General features: G+C 45.0%; 1 protein-coding gene across 7 annotated transcripts in view; it reads left to right on the top strand.

Moving 5' to 3' along the window:
• Positions 1–27207, top strand: part of FHIT (fragile histidine triad diadenosine triphosphatase) — a 1048086-nt gene that overhangs the window by 899850 nt on the left and 121029 nt on the right. For all 7 annotated transcript variants that reach the window (XM_060271291.1, XM_060271290.1, XM_060271293.1 and 4 more), the window contains one exon: positions 10299–10367. In XM_060271291.1, the coding sequence (XP_060127274.1) occupies positions 10299–10367 (69 nt within the window). The remainder of the gene's footprint in view (positions 1–10298; positions 10368–27207) is intronic.

Genomic DNA, 27207 nt, shown 5'->3' with positions numbered 1-27207 from the left:
GGCAAAGCCAGAGGCAAAAATTGACAAAGTGACAAATGTAATTGATATATTCATACAGTAGGCTTCTTTCTACGCACACTCATACACCTTTCTCTGTCCTCCATCCAGACAATCTAAAACAGGCATCCCCAAACTTCGGCCCTCCAGATGTTTTGGACTACAATTCCCATCTTCCCCGACCACTGGTCCTGTTAGCTAGGGATCATGGGAGTTGTAGGCCAAAACATCTGGAGGGCCGCAGTTTGGGGATGCCTGATCTAAAAGCACTGCCAGAGCTCAGTGACACCTTCTAAACAGGTAAATCCAGCCAGGGGGCAAGGCAGGGCTAGGGAGGGGTGTGGCTTGGGGAAATTTTTGAGGGCCAGGTTGAGAGCCCTCAGGGCCCCCAGGCCCGCGGTTCCCCCCCCCTGTGCTAGATCACACAGAAACACCCCTGCTGTCTTTATCAACCCTTCTTAGAGAAACAGTCTTTACGGTTTCCCTCTAGGCATGTCCTGCTCCTTCGCAACTTCTTCACAAAAGGTCTTGTTTCTTGTCCCTTCATCCTCCCCAACGCTTTCCCGCCCCCACAACCTTTCCAATTAGTTTTCAAATCCCTGGCCGTTATTCAATTGATTGTGTTGAGGGGATGGAAGCTTCTGAAATATATCTTCCACCGCGCAAGGCAGGAGGAGGATAGAATTTTCTTACCCTTTATCCCTGACCTTTCGTTGGTCTCTCATCTTTCTCATATCCTCCAGGTCTCTGAAGTAAAAGAAGAAGAAGAAAAAAAGCAGAGGGCCAAAGTGATAATTAGCCAGCACTTTTGCTGTAATTACTGTGTTAGCATCTCTAGAGGGACATGAAAGAGAGCACTGTCCCTTTAACAGGACGATTTGATAATCCTCTTAACAATTCTCACTTTTTGGGGGGAGGGGTGGGGTTTTTTTGGGGGGGGGGATAATGTTTCACATAAATTTTAATTCTGGTTACAGGTAGGTAGCCGTGTTGGTCTGGATCGAAGTAAAATAAAAAAATTCCTTCAGTAGCACCTTAAAGACCAACTAAGTTTTTATTTTGGTATGAGCTTTCGTGTGCATGCACACTTCTTCAGATACCAAAGAAGGTATCTGAAGAAGTGTGCATGCACACGAAAGCTCATACCAAAATAAAAACTTAGTTGGTCTTTAAGGTGCTACTGAAGGAATTTTTTTATTTTACATAAATTTTAACTTTGTGAAATGCACCTAAAGGGAGACTTAAGCAATAACGCAAAGATTATGGAAATGACTCTCATTTGAGCAAGGACCCGGCAAAAAGCCACAGACGGCTTCAGAACAGCATCACCCCCATTAGGAGCGCCGTTCAAATGTTTATTCATTGAGCAGTAAATGTTTATTGTAATGCGCTTTATTGGGACATAAATTAAAGAAGTCTGATTACGGGCAGAGAGAACTTTAGAGCAGTGTTTGTTTACCAAGGCAGAAGGTGAGGATGGGAGCAGGCTGGGAAAGGAAGAGGGTTGGGCTATTGGTATCTGTGATTAGGCAGGTGTAGGAATGAAGGGAAGAAGCGTTTGCAAAGTGATGAGCACCCCGTCTCTAGATCTCTTTATGCATTTCACCAAGACCAGCAAAATGTGGTCGTAATGATGGCCTGTAGCTGAGCACAGCCTCATCTAAGGACAGACAGATCAATCTAAATCCGTCCCCTTTCATTTTCACCAGCACTCAATCTTTGCTGGGTCCACGACTGTATAATAAAATTTGCGTTGCGTTCTACTGGCACTCAATCATAGGTCCATTTTGTTCAGAAAGAATGCCTTAAAAGCTTGTGTTTCAACTGTTCCCATTACTATATGCATTACTGGGCTTGTTTCTGTATGCATTTCCCCCAATGGCTGTGTTTTCCAGTGTGCTTTCTCCATAAAAAAATATGCATTTGATGTGCCTATTAACCCTAAGAGATTGTTTCCGTGTGCTGTTTTTGCTCACTTAAAGTGCATTGCAAAATCCGGAGAAGCGTGGAAATTAAAAGTGGCGGCAGCTCTTCCTCTTGGTCCTCCTTTTACAATGCTTGGTGTCCTTCCTTTTGCAATGCTCCCAATAGGGTCTGATTGTTGTGAGGCCCAATTTTCTAATGTTTCCTGTTAGCCTTGGACCCTCCTGGGGCTCAGGAAGGTGTCTAGCTGTGCCAACTGCTGATGCCAGGACAGGATTAGACCCAACATAAATTCACCAGTGGACCATTCCCTGCTCTATGCTCTGTGGGTGCAGAACACTTTGCAGCTCCTTGACTTAAGCTGAACATACTGTTGATGATAAGGGACCCAGGTGGTGCTGTGGTTAAACCACTGAGCCTAGGGCTTGCTGATCAGAAGGTCGGCGGTTCGAATCCCTGTGACGGGGTAAGCTCCCGTTGCTTGGTCCCAGCTCCTGCCAACCTAGCAGTTCGAAAGCACGTCAAAATGCAAGTAGATAAATAGGAACCGCTACAGTGGGAAGGTAAATGGCGTTTCCATGTGCTGCTCTGGTTTGCCAGAAGTGGCTTTGTCATGCTGGCCACATGACCTGGAAGCTGTACGCCGGCTTCCTCGGCCAATAATGCGAGATGAGTGCGCAACCCCAGAGTTGGTCACGACTGGACCTAATGGTCAGGGGTTCCTTTACCTTTTACTGTTGATGATATTTCTATGTATTCTGAAGTGGGCGCAGATTAATTCCGATTAACTGCATTAAGCCACATCCCTCATAGGGATCAGGAATCCCCTAACAGAACTAGTGGAGGCATATAATCAGGAATAACAAATGGATGTGCTATGAGATACAGGGAGTACCAAATTACCCTATTTGTCATGTTAATATTCACGCTCTCCACCTCAAAGCATTTGTCACCCTCTCTGAAGAAGCTTCTTACTCTGTGGATTTCTCCTTTTGGTTTTGCTCCTATAAAATCCACTGCCCCAGATAATTTGACAAAGCGAGATGGTGGTGATGTGCAATGCCAGTCAACATTTGCTACTGAACTTCCATTGGGCCATGTTCAGAAAGTGGTGTTGGGGGGTGAGTGTTCAGACCCCTGGGCACTCACTTGTGTGGTGCCTCAGGGTTCCGTTCTCTCCCCCATGCTTTTTAATATCTATATGAAGCCGCTGGAAGAGATCATCAGGGGGTTTGGGCTGGTTGTTCATCAGTATGCAGATGACACCCAGCTCTACCTCTCTTTTAAATCAGAACCAGTGAAGGCGGCGAAGGTCCTGTGTGAGTGCCTGGAGGCGGTTGGAGGATGGATGGCGGCTAACAGATTGAGACAAACCCATAGAAATGAGGCATCTTTTATATGAACTACCTCTTTGATGCAGGTCACTGGTAGAGTCCATGTTTTGCTTGTACCAGGTTCCATCCTACCGTGTTTCTCCCAAAATAAGACACCGTCTTATATTTATTTTTCCTCAAAAACAACAACAACGGTGGCTTATTTTCAGGGGATGTCTTTTTTTTAAAAAATTAAGTATGGTACAGTTTAACCTACAAGGTTAAACTGCCTATCACTATGGCTTATTTTTGGTGTATGGCTTATTTTCGGAGTATGGCTTATTTTAGGAGAAACACAGTATTTTCAATATGTGGCAACTCTAGATAAATGATTTCAGGTTGCAGCTTGTCTTGAATAACATATATGGGCTGCATTTCTTTAGCTTTCCCTATAAGTTGTGTTGTTTCACCACAGTGCATAATGTAGCTTTTGGCAGAAGACGAACTGCTGTGGAATGGAAACAGTGCTGCATGTGACAAATGCGGGATAGAGTGGGGAAATGACGCCTTCTTACACCCCTACCCAAGGCAGTGCGGTGGCGTGGTTAGAGTGTTCGACTAAGACCTGGGAGGCCAGTCAGAAAGACATTTTCTGCCTCGAATGAGCTATCCCTCAGACCAGACACCTCCTTCCCACTTCTCAAATGGGAGAAAGAGCTCCTGTGGCAACAGTCTGTAACGGAGAGATCTTTAAGAGGACAGCAATCTAACGTTTGATTGTTTTATCATGGCACTATATAGCAAAGTGGGATATTGTGAGATGCATGAACATTACATGTTATTTGTTTCTGTGGTTGGCTGGGAGCCCCCCCCCCCCAGATCCTGGAGAAGGACCCTTGAATGAAAACCTATAAAAGCAGAGCAAGATTTTGTGCTGGCTGGAGAGACTTTTGCAGTGATTCCTTCCTCTTTGGGCAAGGCTGTCATGCATTGAATTGGTTGTGTATGATTATGCACCTTTCCACAAATGGGCCTTGCTGGATGGGAAACAATTGGAACATGGATAAAGTCCCCTCCCTAATAGGTTGCCAAATAGGGAGGCAAGTTATAAAGTGGCAGTAGAAAGTTTGCCTTTCCCAGATGTTTGTCTCTGCGTGGCACCCATAGCTCCACTCTGCTGCTTTCACCCCGAGTTCCCCCCTGAAAGCAAAAGAAAAAAGGGAACCACTTGAGATGTAATTGCCTCTCGCTGTGTCCGCTTGGTTCTATTACACGAACAGTAGGGAGAATTCGGCTTATTATATACGTTCTGTTCATAACCTTAAAAAGCAAGGAGCAAACAAAAGCAAACCCCAGGATCCCTGCAATCAAATACCTGCTGTTTATACTGATGGAGGGTACACGGATTCAAAAACAGATGGGGCAGGGGAATGTCGCACCAAACCCCATTAGTGGTTTGAAAAGAATAGATGGATTTTGTTACACCGCATTGCATTCTATAAAAGCCTAATATGAATAGTAAAGGTGAGCAAACCATGGAAATGTCCTCGCAGGTTCTTAGTGGTCCGTAGGTAAATGTTTTGCCATATAAGCAGTAAAAAATGGCAGAATGTTTTCATTTCTCATTTTAGTGCCACCCACGGGGAGACATCTTGAGCCAACAAAATGTTATTATTACCTGCTGCATAAATTAATATATTCCACGCCTCTTATCTCCATAAGGTTAAGCCTAAGGCTTTTTGCAGTGTTTTTGTTGATGGCTGTATATGCTGGACCAGGCATTGTGTGTGTGTGTGTGTGTGTATGTGTGTGTATTTTTTAAATACACGCGTACACACGAAACATGCCCCAGATGTGGAGTTACAGTGCAAATACTGCAAAAAGAAAATATGATTCTTCTTGCATAAATTAGGCAAGTTAAATAAATATCTGCTAAATTTATTCTGGAGATTCTACAGTATTTTGACTAATTTATTCTGTTCTTTAGGTCTAGTTACAGGTAGGTTGCCGTGTTGGTCTGCCATAGTCGAAACAAAATAAAAAAAATCATTGGTATGAGCTTTCGTGTGCATGTACACTTCTTCAGATACACGGAGAAGTATTTTGTGCATGCACACGAAAGCTCATACCAATGACAAACTTAGTTGGTCTCTAAGGTGCTACTGGAAGGAATTTTTTTTATTTTGTTCTTTAGGTGAAACGCCAAAACACTATGTTGTTGTTGTTGTTTAGTCGTTTAGTCGTGTCCGACTCTTCGTGACCCCATGGACCACAGCATGCCAGGCACTCCTGTCTCGGACTGCCTCCCGCAGTTTGGTCAGACTCATGTTGGTAGCTTCGAGAACACTGTCCAACCATCTCGTCCTCTGTCGTCCCCTTCTCCTAGTGCCCTCCATCTTTCCCAACATCAGGGTCTTTTCCAGGGAGTCTTCTCTTCTCATGAGGTGGCCAAAGTATTGGAGCCTCAGCTTCACGATCTGTCCTTCCAGTGAGCACTCAGGGCTGATTTCCTTCAGAATGGATAGGTTTGATCTTCTTGCAGTCCATGGGACTCACACTATACAGGGCACTATTCGTTGTTGTTTTTCTTTTGGGGGGAAGCTTAATTCATATTTCAATACAAATACAGGTTTATACTTATATTAAAAGACAACAGGAAGATTTCATGAAGAGCATTTTACGGTTTGGCACAGCAGCTAGTAACATTCTGAATGCCGAACAAAAAATATCGAAGATCATTTAGATGAACTTGAATTGAAACCTATGATATATAAATTTTATGTAAATAAATAAATAAATAAATAAATAAAATTGTCAGCTGAATGTGAAGAGAGGAACATGAACTGGAATTAGCTCCTCTTTTTTTTTTAAGACAAGTTGAACTTTTTACTGTGAACTCTCTCAGGTTTCAGAGTTTATACCACCAGAATAGTTGGCGGTAGATGTGTCAGACACTCCAAGCAGTGTTGCCTATTTCCTTATGAGGAATATGGATTTGGAAGCAGGATTCACTACAGCTTCATGTGCTGGAGAGGAAGGTCCATTGGATCACTCAACCTAACCTCCACAATACAGGAAGGGAATAGGGCTTATCTCTAGTTTGTCTAAAAATGGGGCAGGGAGGGAGATCAGGTGCAAACTACAGTGAATATGAGTACGTAGGAGCTGTATCCAACAAAGTCATTTTGTTAGCATACGGACTTCTGCCTGCACAACAGGGCTTCCTCTTCTCCTCTCCTTGTGCACCACCTGTGCCCTCTCAAATTGGTCCTGGGGATTCTCTCAACACTCCCCCCCTCCCCGGTCGCAGGGCAAGGTAAAGTCCCATTGTGCAGGCAGACGTCCTTGTGCTAACATGGCGACTTCACTGAGAACAACTTTCAGGTTTAAGGCTAGTCAACCCATGAGGCGAAACATCTGAGAGAGAAATATGCATTCTATGACAATGAGGCATGGGTGTGAGTAAATCCATATTGCCATATTGCTATATGTGTGGAAACACATCCTCAAAAATCGCCCAGGATCCTGAGTTGACAAAGTATTGAACGTGGCATCAAATTTAAAATGGCCGACAAGATGATCTCGGAAAGTTACCTCGGGCCAAGGAATGTGAAATGGAGCTCGAATTTCCTCTTGGGAGTTTCACCTGTGACTAACACACAGTTAAGCTACTTGAATCCCTTTGACTTCAACAGCATGGCTGCCACTTAAACACTGTGCAATGTTGCAGCCTAACTACCAGAAGAAAATGCATCATTTTGCTATGAACGGGGCAAATTGCAGACTGAGCCTCGTGGCTCTCCTTGTGTCACTGAACTACAGCTTCCATTATCCTTGACCATTTACCATGCTAACAGAGGCTTATGGGAGTTATAGTTCAGGGACATCTGAAGAGCACCACAAGTTTCCCTTGGAAATTTCTAGTTCTGCCGGCACTTTTACACCATCTTTGTATCGTCTATTTTTCTTCAAGAAACCCTTAATTTCCTAGTGAGTGTGTAGATGAGGGCCCAGTGGTACCAATGAGTGTTTTTAAGCTTGCGTTGTGGTTTTGAGCAATATATCATCAGGGCAATGATGCTGGGATGATGTATTGCACTAATACCTCATAAGAGCACTATCGCTCTTGTGATATATTAGTATAATACACTATCAGAACACTATCTCTGATGTATTACTCAAAAGAACCATTTTTAACCGAAAAGGAAGGAGAGGAGAGCATCTTAGCTTCCACCAGAAACTATGGACAGCAACAATAAAGGGAACAAATAATAAATTGTTGGGTCCTCTGCTGATACGGTATCTCGAAAGAGCCAGGAGAGCTGTGCTATTCTAGGTTTGAATTCCTTCTGATGAAGTGGACTATAGTCGTCCAAAACTTATGCCATAATGAATTTGTTAGTCTTGGAGGTGGCGCAAGACTCTTTATTTAATTACATGTACTGTACAGTCATACCTCGGTTTAACTACGCTTTGGTTTGAGTACTTTCAGTTTAAGTACTCCGCGGACCCGTCTGGAACGGATTAATCCACTTTCCATTACTTTCAATGGGAAAGTTCACTTTGGGTTAAGTACGCTTCAGGTTAAGTACGGACTTCCAAAACCAATTACACTCATATTTCAGGTTAAGTACGCTTCAGGTTGAGTACTCCGCGGACCCGTCCGGAACGGATTAATCCGCTTTCCATTACTTTCAATGGGAAAGTTTGCTTCAGGTTAAGTACGCTTCAGTTTAAGTACTCTGTGGACCGTCTGGAACGGATTAATCCACTTTCCATTACTTTCAATGGGAAAGTTCGCTTCAGGTTAAGTACGCTTCAGGTTAAGTACAGACTTCCGGAACCAATTGTATACTTAAACCGAGGTACCACTGTATTTCAGTTCCCTTTATTTTGTCCTGTTTATGAATCACTTCCTGCAACACACCGTGGAACAATTTATTTATTTTGTATGCCACCTTTCATTGGAATATCAAGGGGAGGTTTACAACATAAAAATACAAAATGAAAACACAAAATACAACCAACAACCCCCCCCCCCAATATTTTAAAGGCCATAAAATGTAAATCAGCCCAAGGCCCACTAACAGAGACAGGTTTTTGAAGAGACATGTATGGAGAGAACATTCCACGAGCTGCTCCAGAAAAGGCCCGTTCTTGTGGTACCACCCTCCAGACCTCTCATGGAGGAGGGCCTCAGAGAATGATCTCAGGGTCCAAGTAGATTCATGTGAATAGAGGTGGTGCTTGAGGTATTGCGGTCCTGAACCGTTTAAGGCTTTATAGGTCAAAACCAGCACTTTGAATTGGGCCAGGATTGGTGTAATATGTTCACCGTCTTGCCCCAGTGAGTAACCTGGCTGCTGAATTCTGCTGCTGAAGTCTCCGAACCACCTTCAGAGGTTGCCTCATGCATTGCACATCGCAGTAATAACCTGGAGGTTACCAGAGCACAGATGGCGAAAGTTAGGTTATCTGTCTCCAGATAGGGGCACACCAACCAAAGCTGATAGGAGGCACTCTGCACCACTGAGGCCACCGGAGCCTCAAGCAACAGTAAAGAAGAAGAAGAAGAGTTTGGATTTGATATCCTGCTTTATCACTACCCTAAGGAGTCTCAAAGCGGCTAACATTCTCCTTTCCCTTCCTCCCCCACAACAAACACTCTGTGAGGTGAGTGAGGCTGAGAGACTTCAGAGTGACCAGCCCAAGGTCACCCAGCAGCTGCATGTGGAGGAACGGAGACGCGAACCCGGTTCCCCGGATTACGAGTCCACCGCTCTTAACCACTACACCTCACTGGAACCAGAAGTACCCCCAAGCTACATACCTACTCTGTAACCCCATCAAGAGCAGTCAACCTCCCATCCATCCTATCTAAGGAGCCGTCCACAAACAGTGCCTCAGTCTTATCTTCATTGAGCCTCAGATTCTTGGCTCTTATCCAGTCCATGACCAAGGCAAGACACCAGTCCAGCACATCCATTGCCTCGCTTGCAGATGTAAAGGAGAAGCAGAGCTATGTGTCACCAGCATACTGCTGACAACATACTCCAAACCTATGGATAACCCCACTCTGCAGTTTCATAAAACAATTTTGTATATAAAGGCAGTTGAATGAAAGTTCTGCTAACTCACTCAACTAAATATTCTCCCCACTGCCTCAAACATTTGTCTTGCGCCAAAATTTTCAGGAGTTTCACACACATGTCACAGGTGCACTTCTTCCAAATGTGCAGGAAGACCAGAATGGTCACCCCTACTGAATTTCAGGTGTTGAGGGCAAATAGAGGAAGTCTTCATCTCCCTATTTATGAATTCTCAAAGACTTTGGCTGGCTGCTATTGGAAACTGTGCCAAATGAGGTAGATTGTTGCTTTTTTCAGCTTTTACCCTGGTGCCCTCCAGCAAATTTTGGACTGCATGCTGGCTGAGCGCTGATGGGAATTGTAGTCTACACCAGCTGAAGCGCACCAGGTTTGAAAGGGCCCATCTATTCTTGTGCTTAAAGCAGGCATCCCCAAATTGCGGCCCTCCAGATGTTTTGGCCTACAACTCGCATGATCCCTAGCTAAGAGGACCAGTGATCAGGGATGATGGGAGTTGTAGTCCAAAACATCTGGAGGGCCGAAGTTTGGGGGTACCTGCTGTATTATATATGCCATCATCCTTTCTTAAATATGTTTGTAGACACCCAGGTTGAGAAATGGGTTACACTTGCCACTCTCAAAGACTTGACAGTCCGTTGTGTGATATCCTGTCATTTCAAAGAGATGTGAAAGTTAGATTGACATATCCTAATAATTCCACAGAGCTTCTCAACTTTCTCTCACACACTGTGGAGTCTCTCTCTCCTTTCTGATCCTTCACTTTTCTCCCCCCTGAGGACTTCTTGCATGGAGCTAAAAAACAGGTTCACTGCTTTCTACAGAAAGAAACCCTGAATGCCATGGGAGTCACTGTTTAACCACAGTGAAAACATCTTGGAATATATCCATCTGTTTTGACCAGAAGCTGATGATCAACATTCATTTGTATGTTTGATTTTGTTTTAATTTTTTGCAGCATGTCCATGTCCACGTACTTCCAAGGAAGGCTGGAGACTTCAGCAGAAATGATGACATCTATCATGAGGTATGTCTGAACTTTTTTTTAAAAAGGGGAGGGGGTACCATTTGAATATTAAAGTGGTTGTTGTGGCCTTAACTGAATGTGAACTTGGTCCCTACCAGTGCAATTTTTGAATGATTTTTTGAATTGATTTTCAGAGGTGTCTGGTTGCAACCCAGTGGTTGCAATGTTGAAATGGATGCTTGTTGCTAAGTAGAAGGCACAAAGGGAAATGCAATGTTGATCCGTTGTGTTGAATTTTTTTTGGGGGGGTGGTGGTTGAAAACGGGGATTTTAATAAAGCTGTTTCCTGAAAACTCTCCAACCTGTACATTTTAAATCCTAGTTTGCTCCAGCCCCCGTGTTTTGTTGTGCGGCGTGAGACTGTGGTGGAATTGATCTTCATTTTTTTCCTAAATGTAGTTTTCGTGTAGTTAATCTGATTTGGCTATGCGATCTAAGAGGGCTTTGCACTTTAAGTCCTAGAAACAATTGTCCCTGCATAATCATTTCACACTTTGCTGACTATGGATCTAAAATTAGGGATAACCATCTGTAGATAACTGAACTTTAGTCATGGTCTACCGTGCAACTTTTCGCTCACAAGATTTCCTATGAACTGTGCCCCATTGCTAATTTATGCACATTCTGGAAAGGCAAAAGATGGCTGCCGACCTGCCTCTTGCCTTAAGAGAGGATCTTCCACCGACCTTATATATATCAAATGTTTCTTCCCTATGAAGTTTCTCCTGTTTGGCAATTACTCCTTTATTATAAAGCCAGCTACCCACGAAGGATTCACATTGCATATCAGAATGCCTGGCTGAGTATCTGAACAAATAAATGTTTCTTCCAAGGATATTGAAACGGATCAACCCTGGTCTATACAAACTATCGGGAGCAACGCAAACACAATGACGATTTTGCGGTCAGAATGGATCTCGGTATCAAAGAAGGCCAAGTACAAACCCAAGGCCTAATGTCATTACTATTGCTGAGCTTTCTCGCATTATACATGGAAGAAAAGCTCATCTCTTTCCAAGTATGAATTATTCAGTGTAAAACTTTTAAACCGGCAATGGTATTCAGCATGCGACGTCCTCCTCTTCCCTTCTGACATTCAGAGACACAGCAAGAAAATCACTTAGGGAAAGATATTTTGACTTAGCGATCTCATTCAGTGCATTATGCTAAATCATTTTGGCAGCACAGGAATACCTATTAGGAATCATTTTCAATTTTGGGGGGATGGAGGAAGTGGCTGGGCATAAGACTTAGCAGCTTTCCGGCTTCGATTTCAGTCAAGCTGAACTGGTGAACAGAAGCACATTCATAAGCTGATTTCCAAACACTCCGAAAAATTTCAGCTGCCGGTAACATAGCTTGCTTGAGCTTTGACTGTCACACATCGCTAGCTCTTAAGCCGACCCGCCTTGGAAGCAGCAAAGACCGGGGGAGGGAAACAGGAATGAAGATTCTTTCTTTTCATCCTCCCCCAATGGGTTCTGAATACCTGAACAGTTTCTAGTTATTACTGAATCTTGGCTTTCATAATGTTATGGCTTTGTAAAAAATAATAATACAGAGATTTGTAGACTATCAATACTGAGGCTACTGAACCTTCACTGAAGACATGCAAATATGCCCACAAGCAGTTTCTCAAATCGCTTGGAGCGAAGAAAGGTTGGTATCACTTTGGGAAGACTTCTTTAAGACATAGCCAATACTTTTGTTATTGTCGATGATTTTAAACATAGGGGGATATAAGGTGAATGCTTAACTAGCCCATTTTAAGTCACCATGCATTGTTTTCATATGGTGTTCCATAAACTTACTCGAGTGAGATCTTTGTTACACTTCTACAGCTGACCTTGCATGTGGGCCCTCTTGTTAGTTTCTCTCTGAAAAGGATATTGCTGCTTCTTTTTTTAAAGACAGAAACTCAACTCCACATTCCATATCATTCTGAACAGAAGGATATATCCAATTGTGTGCCTTTCCTCACAAAAGGCTCTTTACTCTAGTCAAGGATTCTGTGAAGAAAAGGGAGAAGAAGGTGATTTTTGTGATTCCCCCCTTTCTCCAACAGCCTGGACTTTGTGATTTTTCAAGAGGCCGTGAACACACTATACCTTTCAAGCACATTTGAAATGAATTCTTTCCCTCAAAGAATTCTGGGCACTTTACCCTTCGCAGAGTTACAAATCCCAGTCACTCTTAACAAACTGGAGTAACCAGAATTCTTTGAGGGAAACAAGGCGCTTCAAATGTGCTTTATAAGTTTAGTGTGCACACAACCACAGCATTCCAAAGGGTCTCCCGACCTCCTGGGGCAGACTTTGATCAAGGGGTGGAGAACAAAAGGAGAATCAGAGAAAAATCGGCTCCCTTCCTCCTTCTGGAAACTTCCGCTGGATTAAAGAGCTTTCCTTGGGCAGCGGGAAACCAGTTGGATACAACCCAGAGATCTTATATAAAGTTTGCGTTAGAGAGGGAGAGAGACAGTTTAGAAACCGATTTCTATAGGAAGACATGCATACATAAATTTAAAAGTAAGCTAGATGCTTGTGAGATCCAAATAAATCTGTTCCATAATGGTGTAAGCTGTTCCCGCCTTAATCCAGAATTCTGTGTGGTAGTTACATCCAAGGCCATGTGCAAATGGGCCTCTCGGAAGTCTCCACTGTATTTGTGGGCAAGGAAATAGGGGGAGGGGAGTACTATTTCACCGAATTCCTCCCAAAGCCACTTCCGAGCCTGCGTCGGGGGTGGAGCTGTGGGCGTCAGCCCCTCTGTGTGAGACCTCTGTGTGAGAGCTCAGCCCCTGTGCGATTGGTGGGGTTCCCGCCCGCATCAATCGAGGGCTGACCAATCCGGTCGGCCAGGGGGGCGTGTCCTGCTTCCTTTAAGCAGTGGACGGGCGGGAACCCGGTCTCTTTCACCCCGCATCAGTTCATCATGATTGTTGCAGCCTCCCTCTTCCTCCTCTGTGCTCTCCCCTTTGTTTTCTGCTCTGTTCCCTCGGCTCATGTGCCTCGTTTTTTCTGGTCTTGCCTAGCCCTTGCTGCTCCCAGTTTCACAGGGATAGGATTCCTTGTTGGTAGGGGCAGTAGCAGTTTCTTTCTTAAGTTATTGTTGTTGTTGTTGCTGCTGCATATGCCAGAAGCAGGGACCGTGCTGGCAGCCTGACTGCCATTTTGCAATCTTCACAACATCCTGGGCTGAGTACATGGCTGCCAAGTCTCCCATTTTCCCCGGGAAATCCCCATTTTTCCAGCTGTTCCTAGCTGAAAAAACGGATTTTTTTTGTTTTTCCCCGGTTTATTCTGGCGCGACGGCCATTTTGGAACTGGGCGGAGCATGCTCAGAAGCGACTTTTGATGCTGCTCTGCCCAGTTCCAAAATGGCTGCAGTGCGACATCTGGCACGGCGGCCATTTTGGAACTGGGCAAAGCAGCATCAAAAGTCACTTCTGAGCATGCTCTCTCCAGTTCCAAAATGGTGGCAGCGCTACTTCCGGTCTGCTATTTCCGGCCCGGTCCCTTATTTCTCTGACAGCAACTTGGCAGGTATGGCTGAGTATCATTCCAGGACGGGCGGAGGACAGAGGAGATCGGTTACATGGGGCGGAGTGGAGGTGTTTGCTGCAGATAAATGGTGGAGAATATCTGGAGAAAATTCTGGCCTCTTTTTTTTTTACCAAGGAGGGCGGAGAAAGAAAAGAAAAATCTCAGACATTTTCAAACCACAGCAACCCGTGTCTCCAGAGGAATTATGGCTCAGCTCTACATCTTTCACTTTTGGAACTCGCCTGCTTGCTTTAGCTTTATCATCTCAATTGTGTCAAGCCATTTCCATGAGAATCCTGTTTCTGCTTGAGTGTGATTCATTTCCATGTTATTATAATTTCTATTCATTAATACTCAGTACTTCCATTCATATGCTTAAAAAAAAAACCCACCCAACAGCTGATTTTTGTAGTTTTGGATCCTGTGCTCTGGGGATGCAAATTATACAGCGTTCCCGAAACGCACATTTCCCGTCACTGCAGTTGACTCAAGTCATCTTAGGGTTACTGTATAAGTGCTATAAGTGGAAGTTGTTCCTCTCCAATGCCTGTGGATTCTCCCGGCGAATCTGAAGAATTTTTCACCTGATTGTGCAGCCGCACTTCCTTTCTGAGGCTATTGCTGCCTAGAAGCCCTCTGTAAATCTCTCTCTTCTTCCATTCTTCACCATGCCTCATTTTTTAAAAAATATTTTTTTAAAAAACCAGGGCATAGATATACATATTCATCCGGCGGCCCCTTCCGCAGCCCGTGTGCACATGAAAGGAAGCAGAAACCTTATATTTTCAGACGGAGGTGTTCGGTGCAGAAAAGGGTTCAAAAGCTCATCTGCTTCTCTGAGCTGTATCCAAATTATGTGTGCTGCCTGAATCTGAAAATGGAATCAGCTGGAAATGTGCCTTTTTGATGAGATGCTTTGTGAGCTCTTGCAGGCCTAAGCTGTAAATACGGTGAGATGATCCTTTCGCACAGTATTTTGCCACTGCCTGAATTGGTAATGTATTGGGAACTTCATATCCTGGTACTTCGGAACATATTGGTGTCATAACAGTATCCGGTATTTTAATGCACTTTGGAGATGGATTCTACTTTCGGAGAGAGCGCCCATCAGCTTCTCAGTGGGCCATGAGCATCGTCTTGCTGTGCTGTGGGAGCAGGATCCGTGAGAAGCCTTGCTGGAAGCATAGCAGTAATGTGCCTTCTGCCATGCTTCTTATTTGCACCCAGCTGCCATCATTCTGCACAGGCATGTGCTACATTATTTATATTCATCTACTGAAATCTTTCTAACCTGTGCGAGATCATCTCAGCAAAGGCTACAATAACAAAAGAATCCCGGAACACCGAAAGTTGTAAAACGTAACAATCCCATAATAGACATGTCCAGCATCCAATCTTAAATACCCAGCACCAGCAAACAGAAAATCGTCTACTTGTGAGCAAAGCTCAACATGCCCCAGATTCCTATGTAAACAACCGGGGTTCAACTAGGTGCCATTCAGCTTAAATGTTCAGCACTAGCAAACAGCACAAAGATATCACATTCCGTTAACATGGCCCAAATGCCAGAGGAAAAAGCCACGTTTTAAGTTGATGCTGAAAAATAGACAATCTCGGTGCCCCAGAGCAGAAGGTACCGGTATTCCATAACCATAGTTTGGACAGGCTGTATTTCAGGGGTAGAGCATCTGCTTTAAATGCAGAAGGTTCCAGATTCAAACCCTTTCATCTTCAGGTGTGGCTGGGAGACAGGGCTTTTTATCAGCCGGAACTCTCCAGAACTCAGTTCCAGCACCTCTCGGGTGGGCAGCATTGTCGTTATAAGAGAACGAGGGATGCATTCATGGTGAGTTCCAGGACTTCTTTTTCTTGAAAAATAGCACCGCTGGGAGAGACCCCACTCTGAAAACCTGGAGAACCTCTTCCAGTCCGTGTAGACAATACTGAACTAAATTGATCAATTGCATGACTCGGTATTTGGCAGTTTTCTAACCAGGACAGGCTCTCTCCCATCTCCACATAATACATACCACCCTGAACACAGAGGAGAAATCCTACCATCACCAGCAGCTATCGTATCCTAATTCTCAAGTAGGAAGAAGAAGAAGAGTTTGGATTTGATATCCCGCTTTATCACTACCCAAAGGAGTCTCAAAGCGGCTAACATTCTCCTTTCCCTTCCTCCCCCACAACAAACACTTTGTGAGGTGAGTGGGGCTGAGAGACTTCAGAGAAGTGTGACTAACCCAAGGTCACCCAGCAGCTGCATTTGGAGGAGCAGGGAAGCGAACCCAGTTCACCAGATTACGAGTCTACCGCTCTTAACCACTACACCACACTGAATATATGAAAGGAAGTTTTCATATATTTCAGGAGTCAGTGATATCAAATGATATTGGTTATGGAGTCACTCATGGGAGGAGGAAGTTTTGGGTTCCTTGGGTTTATCTGTCCTCCCCACTCCATCTTCTATGGAGGTCTCTGTAGGCCAGGCTTCCTTAGAGGCCTCTTCCAGAGACAGAAACAAATGAGGGTCTCCATGAGGGTCTCAGGATTTCCCAGGATGACATCAATGCAGTCACCAGATCTGGTTCCTGGGCCATGACGCACCACCTCTATTAAGTGGGCAGGCCACTGCTAACACTGAGTGTTCAGCAGACAGTGCTGATTGCTTGAAGATACCGTGTAAAAAAAGGAGAGAGGCCTATTTGAAGGTGGTCTTTGAGGGAGAAGAGCCATTCCCTTCAGGTAGTGCTCTCTCTTCCTCCCTCATTTCCAGAGCAAAGGAGATAAAGGAGACTTCAGAGAACAGATAATCCACGAATCCCTTTCTTTTAGTAAAGCTTGGACTAGTGACTGTACAAAAGGCCAATGGATTAAATAATTGGGGAACTCAGACCTCGCCGCCATTAGTAATAGCTGCTGGAGCTGAGAGGGCGAGATCATTGTAAGAGAGCAGCTATAAAGAACCCGATCACAGGAAATTAAAATGAATCAGCTATATAAGTCACAGCTGTTTCTAAATTGCCAATGATTCCCCCCACCCACCCACCCACAAAAAAAGACTCCCTGCCTATTATTTTTCTGTTAAACTAATTATTTTGTATTGATTTTCTTCTGAGGGGAAAAATTGCCAAACATGACCCAGAGTACAGTATGCTACGCTTCGGTGTCCTGTAACTTTGCAAATATGAAGCTGCTGCTGCGCGCTGGGAACAGGCAAAGCTGAGAGGGGGGGGGGAATGGGAAATGGCAAGGACTTCTGAGGTTCATGTGACATTTGCTGCATGAGGGAGCTGCCTTATACTGAACCAGACCCTCAGCCCATCCAACCTCAGTATTATCTACACTGATGGGCAGCATGTCTCCCAGATTCAAGGCAGGTTTCTATTGTCAGTAATACACAGATAAAAATCTGTGAGCAGGGGCTGTCGGGTTGGAGTCAGCCAGACCCTGAAGGAAGGAGGAAAGATAAGGGGTGCCAGGAGTGAGGGGGAGACAGAGAATGTGGGGGAATAAAAGGGGCAGGAGGGGAGGACAAGGGGGTGGTTGAACCCAGAGTATACCTGAAGGAGCGTCTCCACCTCCATCATTCTGCCTGGACACCGACGTCCAGTGCAGAGGGCCTTCCCTCACTGCGAGAAGCCAAGTTACAGGGAACCAGGCAGAGGGCCTTCTCGGTAGTGGCCTCCGCCCTGTGGAATGCCCTCCCACCAGATGTCAAAGAGAAAAACAACTACCAGACTTTTAGGAGACATCTGAAGGCAGCCCTGTTCAGGGAAGCTTTTAATGTTTAATAAATTATTGTATTTTAATATTTCTGCTGGAAGCCGCCCAGAGTGGCTGGGGAAACCCAGCCAGATGGGCGGAGTATAAATAAATAAATAAATAAATAAATATTATTATTATTATTATTATAGAGCAGAAAATCCCAGAAGCATCTCTCAGGTAGAAAACCAAAACCTCATAATAAATAAATGAGGAGGTGGAGGAGGGAGCCAGAGAGAGACAGAAAAAGAGGAGAGAAAAGGAGGGAGGGAGGGGTTGGCAGCAAAGCGGGACCATGTGAGGACAGGAGGAAAAACTTCGGACAGGAGTGGCGGCAGCAGTGGCTCAAGGCTTTCAGAATAGCTGACCTGGTGGCTGGCAAAAGTGCTCTTGTGCTTGGATCCTGCTTGCAGGTTTCCCCCTGGCATCTGGTTGGCCACTGTGAGAGCAGGATAGTGAACTAGGTGAGCCATTGACCTGATGCAAAAGACTGTTCCTATGTCTGCTGAAGTGGGGCAATTTGTTCTGTATGTATTTCAACGAACTACTTTGCCTCTACAGTGGTTCCTCTGGTTAAGAACTTAATTCATTCTGGAGGTCCGTTCTTAACCTGAAACTGTTCTTAACCTGAGGTACCACTTTAGCTAATGGGGCCTCCCACTGCTGCCGCGCAATTTCTGTTCTCATCGGGAAGCAAAGTTCTTAACCCAACCCGAGGTACTATTTCTGGATTAGTGGAGTCTGTAACCTGAAGCGTCTGTAACCCGAGGTACCAAGTCATACCTCGGTTTAAATACGCTTCAGTTTGCTTACTTTCAATGGGAAAGTTCGCTTCAGGTTAAGTACGCTTCAGTTTAAGTACTCCGCAGACCCGTCTGAAACAGATTAACCCACTTTCCATTACTTTCAATGGAAAAGTTCGCTTCAGGTTAAGCACAGACTTCCAGAACCAATTACACTCATACTTCAGGTTAAGTACGCTTCAGGTTGAGTACTCCATGGACCCGTCTGGAACGGATTAATCCACTTTCCATTACTTTCAATTGGAAAGTTTGCTTCAGGTTAAGTACGCTTCAGGTTAAGTACTCCGCGGACCCATCTGGAACGGATTAATCCACTTTCCATTACTTTCAATGGGAAAGTTCGCTTCAGGTTAAGTACGCTTCAGGTTAAGTACAGACTTCTGGAACCAATTGTGTACTTAAACCGAGGTACCACTGTATTTATATAAACAGTTTTCTGGGCTTCAGGAAACCCCAGCCAACATCTATCTCGAGAAGCCCTTGAGCTCCAGAACAACCTCAAGCGCAGGCAAAGCGAAAGAGGCCTCCCGAGACCCTGCCAGCATTAATCCCTTTATCAGCAATTTGTCTTTGGTCAATGGTGACTTGTTGCTAACTTCTTTGCCAATGAACCGCTGTCAAGGACACAAAACTGCAAAACTGCCCTACCAGCCAAACTAAGTAAACTAGCCTGTCACGGGTGCCAGCAGCAGCTCCTTTGCAGCAAAGCACGGAAGCATTTTGTCTCCACAAAGAGGAAAGACTAAGCGTAAGCAATCACTTAAGGGACGACGTTTTTGCATGTTTCGGAGGGAAAGGTTTGTCAGAAGCACTCTCTGGGCCAGACCATCAAAGCCAAAGCCAAAGCCAGCCAGCCAGCCAAGGATTCAAGGAGAGCAGTGCAGCGGCAAAAGCGCTGATGGAGATGCAAAGGGACAGGTGGGCTGGAGGGCAATTAGATGGCAGGACGGCATGTAAAATGCCAAGCAAGCTCTACCTTTGCAGGCAAATCAGAGGTGTAAAGGGCAGGCACGCAACTGCAAAGCATATAGCATTTAATAACAGAAAGCTTTCCTCTATGCTTCTCGAGCTGATTTGCTTTGCTTTGCTTTGCTACTCCAGGCGAAAAATGAAAGGCAGTGTTTTGGTTGACAGTGCAGCCAGCAGTAGATGAAGTCACAGCCAACCCCATTTGGGCAGGTGATGTCATCACCAAGGGCCACTGAGACCAATGGCATTAAGAGTAAGAGAATGATTTCAACAGTTGTGCTGGGGTGTGGTGGGAAAATAACCCTGGGCATCGATTTTTCCAACACCCTTTAAAAGGCTATTGAAAAACAAGTGTGTAGCATGAGATTATTATTATTACAATTATCTCGATTGGGTGTTGTTACCTCTGTTTTATGCAGTTATTTTAAACAGTGAAATCTAATGGTTTGAAATATTTTTGAATTCACAATTTGTGTATATGACAAACAGAATATGTGTGTACAGATTCGTACATCAGTGGCCACTGAAGATGACCTCTTGCACACCCTCCAACATTTCTCCGCTGAAAAAAATGGCTCTTTATACCCTATATAGCTTACTGAGTTGCCCCAGCCACAACTCAGTACATTTGTTGGGCAGATTCCAACAAATGTAAAAACATAATAAAACATTAAACTTTTTTAAAAAAACCCTTCCCTATACAAGATTGCCTTCAGATGGCATGGGGGTCAGATAAAGCCATACCCTCCAACATTTCTCCAGTGAAAATAGGGACAACCTAAGGAAAAGTGAAGGGACATGGGTGGCGCTGTGGGTTAAACCACATAGCCTAGGGCTTGCCAATCAGAAGGTCGGCGGTTCGAATCCCTGCGACATGGTCAGCTCCCGTTGCTCGGTCCCAGCTCCTGCTAACCTAGCAGTTCGAAAACACCTCAAAGTGCAAGTAGATAAATAGGTACTGCTACAGGGGGAAGGTAAACGGCATTTCCGTGTGCTGCTCTGGTTCGCCAGAAGCGACTTTGTCATGCTGGCCACATGACCTGGAAGCTGTACGCCGTAATGCGAGATGAGCACTGCAACCCCAGAGTCGGTCACGACTGGATCTAATTGTCAGGGGTCCCTTTACCTTTACCTTTACAGAAAACTGGGATATTCTGGGATGAAATCAAAAACTGGGACGGCTTCTCTAAATCAGGGATGTCCCTGGAAAATAGGGACACTTGGAGGGTCTGCTTTTGGTCAAAATGTGTTTGGGTTGACTGTATCAGGGTAAGATATTTTAGCTACAGTCTGTTTGCTTCTTCTTCTTTTTTACATTTGCATTGGTGTTATAAATTGGCATTACCAAATCAGTGGTATATCATTTTAATGTTTCTGGTCCAAATATATTTATTACAGGATGAAGTGGGCACTGACTACAGATGCATAAGGCAAGCACTGTTTTTGTTACAATACTCCCCGCCACACATTAATATAGGATCATTTCATTGATTTCACCTGATCACAGCCTCCTAGGGGCAGTAAAAGCAACTCACGGTTGATGTGAACGGGGTGTCCTAACAACCATTTGGCCAACAGCCCTAGCAGAATGTCCTTGTGGAGGGCAGGGAACATTACTCATGCCAAAAATGAGATAGCCACGCTCCGAGACAGAATGCTACTATCGAATGCCAAAAGCTCAGGATAAAATCACATGGAAAGGCAGTTGCCTTCATATAAGTGGAAGGGTAGGTTCCGGTTTCCGCCTGCAGGAATGGCGGACCTGTTTTCCATCTCTCTGACCTTCGTAAGGAATTTGGCGGTTGCTAGGGGAGTAAATGGCAACCCCCTACCCTCTCCGGGGGTTACGGAGAGGGGCCGCTGGCCCGCGATGCCCCCAGACCCACTCCGACTGTTTTTGGAGTGGGGGGAGCTTGGGCTGAGCACTTACGACGGCCAGGACTCCCGGACGCTAATCTGCATGGCGGGGATTTCCATGGTTAAAGAAGATAATTAGGCTTAAATCTATGGACATACTTCAGAAGGAGGGGAAGAAGCGCTGTTTACTGCTGAGAATTTTAAGCTGCTGAGTGAGAGGAGTTAAAGAATGTACGGCATCTGGAAGAAGGATTGATGGGGACGGAGCGATAAGGGAAGCAAGTTTTTATTTTTTCTTCATATTGTTGCCTCGTACCTTCCCGGACGCGATGTCCTGGCTTGTTTGGAGTGAAAGAGAAGCAAAAGACTGTGTGAGTTGAACTTCATAGCTGTTGTTACTGAGCATATTTCTTAAAGATGTGAAGTTGCCGATGAGAAAAGCCCCCCCCTAGTCAGACGGAAGGAGCTCTGGACGCGTTCGGAGGATTTATGAGCTGTGACGCACTTTAAATTGGAGCAGCGACCTGAAGCTAAGTTCAGCTATAGGGCAAGGAGATCCATTAATTTACCAAGAGTTCATGGTTGGATGTTTGGGTCTCCTGCCTGAAAAAGCTGTAAATTCTATAAAGATAAATAAATCGTAATGAGAGAAAATGAAAGTGATTTGAGCCTTTCAAGATGGCGCTGCTACTTCGTCGCAACAGGGAGCTCCACTAAGAAGATTTATGGGGAGGCTGGACTGATTAACTCACACAGGAGAAAGAACATCTGTGAAACTTCGTTTGATATTTATCTCAGCAGCTGGAACAATCGGATGAAAGTGGAAAACACCTATGTGACTGTAAGGGGAAGATTTGGAATATTATGAGCTTGGAGGACGATTTGAACTTTAGAAATAAGACGGCAGTGGACAGTTGCGAGGAATTCCCAATTTCTTGAAGCATGGGAACCCAAAAATAAATTATTTAGATGATTTGGCATAACATTCGGTTTGATTGATATATATATGTGTATAATTTGAAATATTGAATGTGATATAATTGGTTTTAATTGGAAAATTAATAAAAATATTTTTTTAAAAAAAAAAAATATAAGTGGAAGGGTAAATGTGGAACCACCCCACAAGACCCTGTTCTGCCCCCAGCCGGCCTCCTACCTGCCTGCCTTCATATTTACAGCCAGCCCAGGGAGGGGAACTGCCTATATCAGCTTCCTGCTTCTTAGTCGCAGAGTTTGTCATGGACTGGTTGGGTGCAGAGGACGGGTGGGAGGCACCCATGGGGGGGGGGAAGGGAAGAAGGCTCAGAGCCCGGGGACTGGTGGTGGGATGACAGTGAGGGAGAAGAAGGAGCAGACTGGGAAGAGGAGGTGTCAGAAGCTGAAGAGGTAACAGGGTTTGGAGAGCAGGGCGGTGCTGGGACATAGAGCAGACCAGAATCAGTCAGAAGTGAAGGCTGGAGAGGAGGGAAGACAAGAGGCAGAGATGAGTCAGGCTGGCGAAGAAGCAAGGCTGTCATGCTGTGACCAGCAGCCCTCTCCGCCCCCCCCCCTCGATCTCCCATAACCCAAAGAGGTATGAAGAAGGCAGAGCAAAGGCAGGCAAGACTCAGATTGCTTAGGAAGGAACGGGGGGAGGAAGAGTCTTAGGGAGCTGTAGGAAGGTTCTCTTAGAGACAGGTTCTACTGAGAAGAGTTGCTGTGCTCTCTAGGCCTGGCCTCCTGAGCTGTCTTTTTAAAATAAATAATAATAATAAATAAATAAATAAAGAGCTAACTTCATTGAAGTCTTCTTCTTCTTCTTCTTCTTCTTCTTCTTCTTCTTCTTCTTCTTCTTCTTCTTCTTCTTCTATCACTTGTAACCGAGTAAGATGGTCTTCCATAAACACGGTTTTAACATTGAGTCCGTAAGTGACTGTGGAGGCCAATTCTGGATCCGCACGTCCTTCCACAGTGGGGACATTGGTTTCCGGGCAGGAGTTGATCACGGTGTGGATTTGCCAAGCGTGCCTTCCTCTTAGCACGTTTCTCCCTTGCGTCCTGAGATCGAGTGTCTTCAAAGCCCATGGCACCTTTGGTAAAGGCTGTTCTCCAACTGGAGCGCTCGCAGGCCAGGGTTTCCCAGTTGTCGGTGTTTATACTACATTTTTAAAAAGATTTGCCTTGAGACAGTCTTTAAACCTCTTTTGTTGGCCACCAGCATTACACTTTCCATTTTGGACCACTTATAAACGCCACCTCCAACTCCTCAAAAGATTCCATCAACGTTGACTCTGAAAAATTGAAGCTGTGTGAGTTATTGCCGACCTGCTCCTGGCACCCGCTGTTGACAGAGTTGCCCTTGTAGAGTTCAGCAGGGAGGAATTTGAGCTCTGCTTATTATTGATTGTTGGTCTCCCTGTCTTCTGTACCCACCCACCCCAGTTCCACTGCCTGCATACCTTTTTGTTTCGTTTTTTGGCCTCTCAGAAGCATCCAACTGAGCAGAATTAGAAACAGGATGCTGGACTATGACTTTGTGAATGCCAGACTTCCACAATCCCTGGATCCAGAAAGTGTTAGAGTTTAATCAAGGTTTGGGTTGTTAAACTGACCAGCAGATTTCTCTAATCCCAGGATCCAGCGAGTGTTAAAAGCTGAGTAAACCAGGCTAGCCTCATGTGTTGAGGTGAGCCCCTATGTCAGGGGTCAGCAAACTTTTTCAGCAGGGGGCCGGTCCACTGTCCCTCAGACCTTGTGGGGGGCCGGACTATATTTTGAAGAAAAAAAATATGAACAAATTCCTATGCCCCACAAATAACCCAGAGATGCATTTTAAATAAAAGGACACATTCTACTCATGTAAAAACACCAGGCAGGCCCCACAAATAACCCAGAGATGTATTTTAAATAAAAGGACACATTTTACTCATGTAAAAACATGCTGATTCCTGGACCGTCCGCGGGCCGGATTTAGAAGGTGATTGGGCTGCATCCGGCCCCTGGGCCTTGGTTTGGGGACCCCTGCCCTATGTGATGGAACATTAAGAGAACAAAGGATTAAAAGCCGGAGAATAGATTAGAGAAATTAGAGATTAGGAATTATGTGACCTAGAAGTAAAGCAGAAAATTGGAAACCTGGAGAGACAGAGCACAATGTCTGATATCTATTTGGTAATCCAAGGCTGTGGCTATGGGAGAAAAAAGATCCTTATGGAGTGTCAGTGCTTGGAACCCCTCCATTGTATGCTCAGGTGTAAATAAACCATATATCCTAAAGACACCACAGTCTCCACTTTGCCTAATTCCCAAAAGGAATCCTGGGTTAGTGCCTGGAACCCCTGGAACCTCGCACTGCTCAGAGATTGGGGTGTGTGTGCAACAATATATTATTGAAGGCAGGGTCAGGGTTTCCGTAGCCACCAGGATGTTGGTGGACTCCAATTCCCATCATCCCCTGACCACTGGCCATGCTGACTGGGGGCTGATGGGAGTTGGAGTCCAACAACCTCTGGAGGGCCCTGGCTTTTCCCTTCCAGTTCAAAGGTGAACCCACGAAGAGTTATGGTGGATGTGGCCCTAAATACCATGTAGTTTCCGTACACCATCAACGTGCTAAATAATCTGTTTGCCTCTTCCAGACCGCAGCTGTACTTAAGGGGTGCGCGTGAGAGAAACAGAAAAAGGAGAACAAGAGAGAAGCTAATTACCAAGCGAGTCTCTTAATGCTTATTTTAATCATACTGACTACCCCTTCTTGGCAGCCACAGCCATTATGCAGCAAAGGCAGGAGGCAAGCTATCACAGCAAAATGGTGATGATGCTGGGAATTGGGCTCGGGAGTACAATTTGACTTGTCAGTTTATATAGACATAAAGCTTCATTGTTGTGCATAGACACAACTGGCTTTTAAAGAGTCTATTTCCCTCCTGATGATGTGGAAATCTGCTAGGCAGTCACCCGCCCACTGTTCTGAACCCTTCTCATTTACCAGGCGGCATTTCTCTTGTATGTAAAGAGGACTCGGACAGGCACACACACACACACTCCTAAATTGGGGTAATAATCTTGAGGATTGAATTGTGGTGCTTGAGGATTGAATTGTGGTGCTGGAGGAGACTCTTGAGAGTCCCATGGACTGCAAGAAGATCAAACCTATCCATTCTGAAGGAAATCAGCCCTGAGTGCTCCCTGGAAGGACAGATCGTGAAGCTGAGGCTCCAATACTTTGGCCACCTCATGAGAAGAGAAGACTCCCTGGAAAAGACCCTGATGTTGGGAAAGATGGAGGGCACTAGGAGAAGGGGACGTCAGAAGACAAGATGGTTGGACAGTGTTCTCGAAGCTACGAACATGAGTTTGACCAAACTGCGGGAGGCAGTGCAAGACAGGAGTGCCTGGCGTGCTATGGTCCATGGGGTCACGAAGAGTTTGACACGACTAAACGACTAAACAACAACAAATCTTGAGGATGCGATACGAGAAGTCTTCTGGAAACATCTCTCTCTCTCTCTCTCTCTCTCTCTCTCTCTCTCTCTCTCTCTCTCTCTCTCTCTCTCTGTATGATATACTGGATTTCCAAGCTCCTTGGAACCTGTGAATTCAAAAGCCTTGGCAGCTCAAAACAGGAAATGGAGGGAAAGAGGGGTGCAGGGCTCCTGAGTCCTTCTGGCTGCATTTGAGGAAGAAACAATATAGATATATGGCTGCAGCAAAGCATGCTGGGATGAAGAAGCTGTGCCCACTCTAATACTTGTCCAAGAGAAAGTGGCCATTGCTTGTTTCGACTCCTCTGGATGACCTGTTTATTAAATACAGTGGTACCTCGGGTTACAAACACCTCGGGTTACAAACACTTCAGGTTACAGACTCCGCTAACCCAGAAATAGTACCTCGGGTTAAGAACTTTACCTCAGGATGAGAACAGAAATGGTGGCACGGCGGCAGCGGTAGGCCCCATTAGCTAAAGTGATACCTCAGGTTAAGAACGGTTTCAGGTTAAGAACGGACCTCCAGAACGGATTACGTTCGTAACCAGAGGTACCACTGTTTTTATCCCAATTTGCTTGCACAGATCTTAAGTCGAAGTCTTTATGTCCAGTCTTTATAGAGTACGGTGGAATCTCAGTTGTTGAATGCATCGGATATCGAAGGTTTTGGCTTTCAATTGCTGACAACCCAGAAGTGAATGCTTCCATTTTAATTGAATGGCTTCCAAGGTGCGTTTCTCCATTTTTTTCAATGGAACTTGCTGGCTGCCCATTGTGACTTGGTTGTTGAATGTTTCAGAAGTCAAACGGTCTTCCGGAACGGATTACGTTTGATAACCGACCTTCCACTGTATTTGCTCTGAATTGTTTGTGGCACAGCCATACAACAATGAACAGACATCCTGCATTCATCCTGATTCGCTTCTACAGTGGTTCTACATCTTCCCACTAATTAATTGTCTATCCCACACTTTATAGTGCAATTTCTCCATCGCCTTCCTAACTGCGGAAAATCTTTGTGTGTGTGCATGAATTTATTGCACAACAGCAATTTAATCCCCTTTAACTCTGCAAACAGAAATTTCTGGTATGCACTTGAATCTCTCTCCCATAACACTGATAGGAGGCAACCTTTGTCCCAGCATGCATTGCTGCAATCTGTTATTTATTGCACCTGGCAGAGTCTTACCTATTTAAGTCTGCAAAACACGCCCCACCTTAAGATTGTTATAAACTGCTGACGTGGGCTTCCATTTATTGTTTACTTATTTACTGTACTGTATGTATTAGTCACTCAGCACCTAACATTCTCTGAGTGATGTACAGCATTCAATAAAAATATGAAGCAGGTTTGGTGCTGGCGGCAGCGGTGCTGGAGCTCTGCCACTGTCAAACTGTGAGCAAGCCACGCCGTGGAGCGAGTTTTACCTGT

Source organism: Zootoca vivipara, chromosome 2 (assembly GCF_963506605.1).
Source record: "Zootoca vivipara chromosome 2, rZooViv1.1, whole genome shotgun sequence".
Lineage (NCBI taxonomy): Eukaryota > Metazoa > Chordata > Lepidosauria > Squamata > Lacertidae > Zootoca > Zootoca vivipara.
This window is presented reverse-complemented; position numbering and strand designations above follow the sequence as displayed.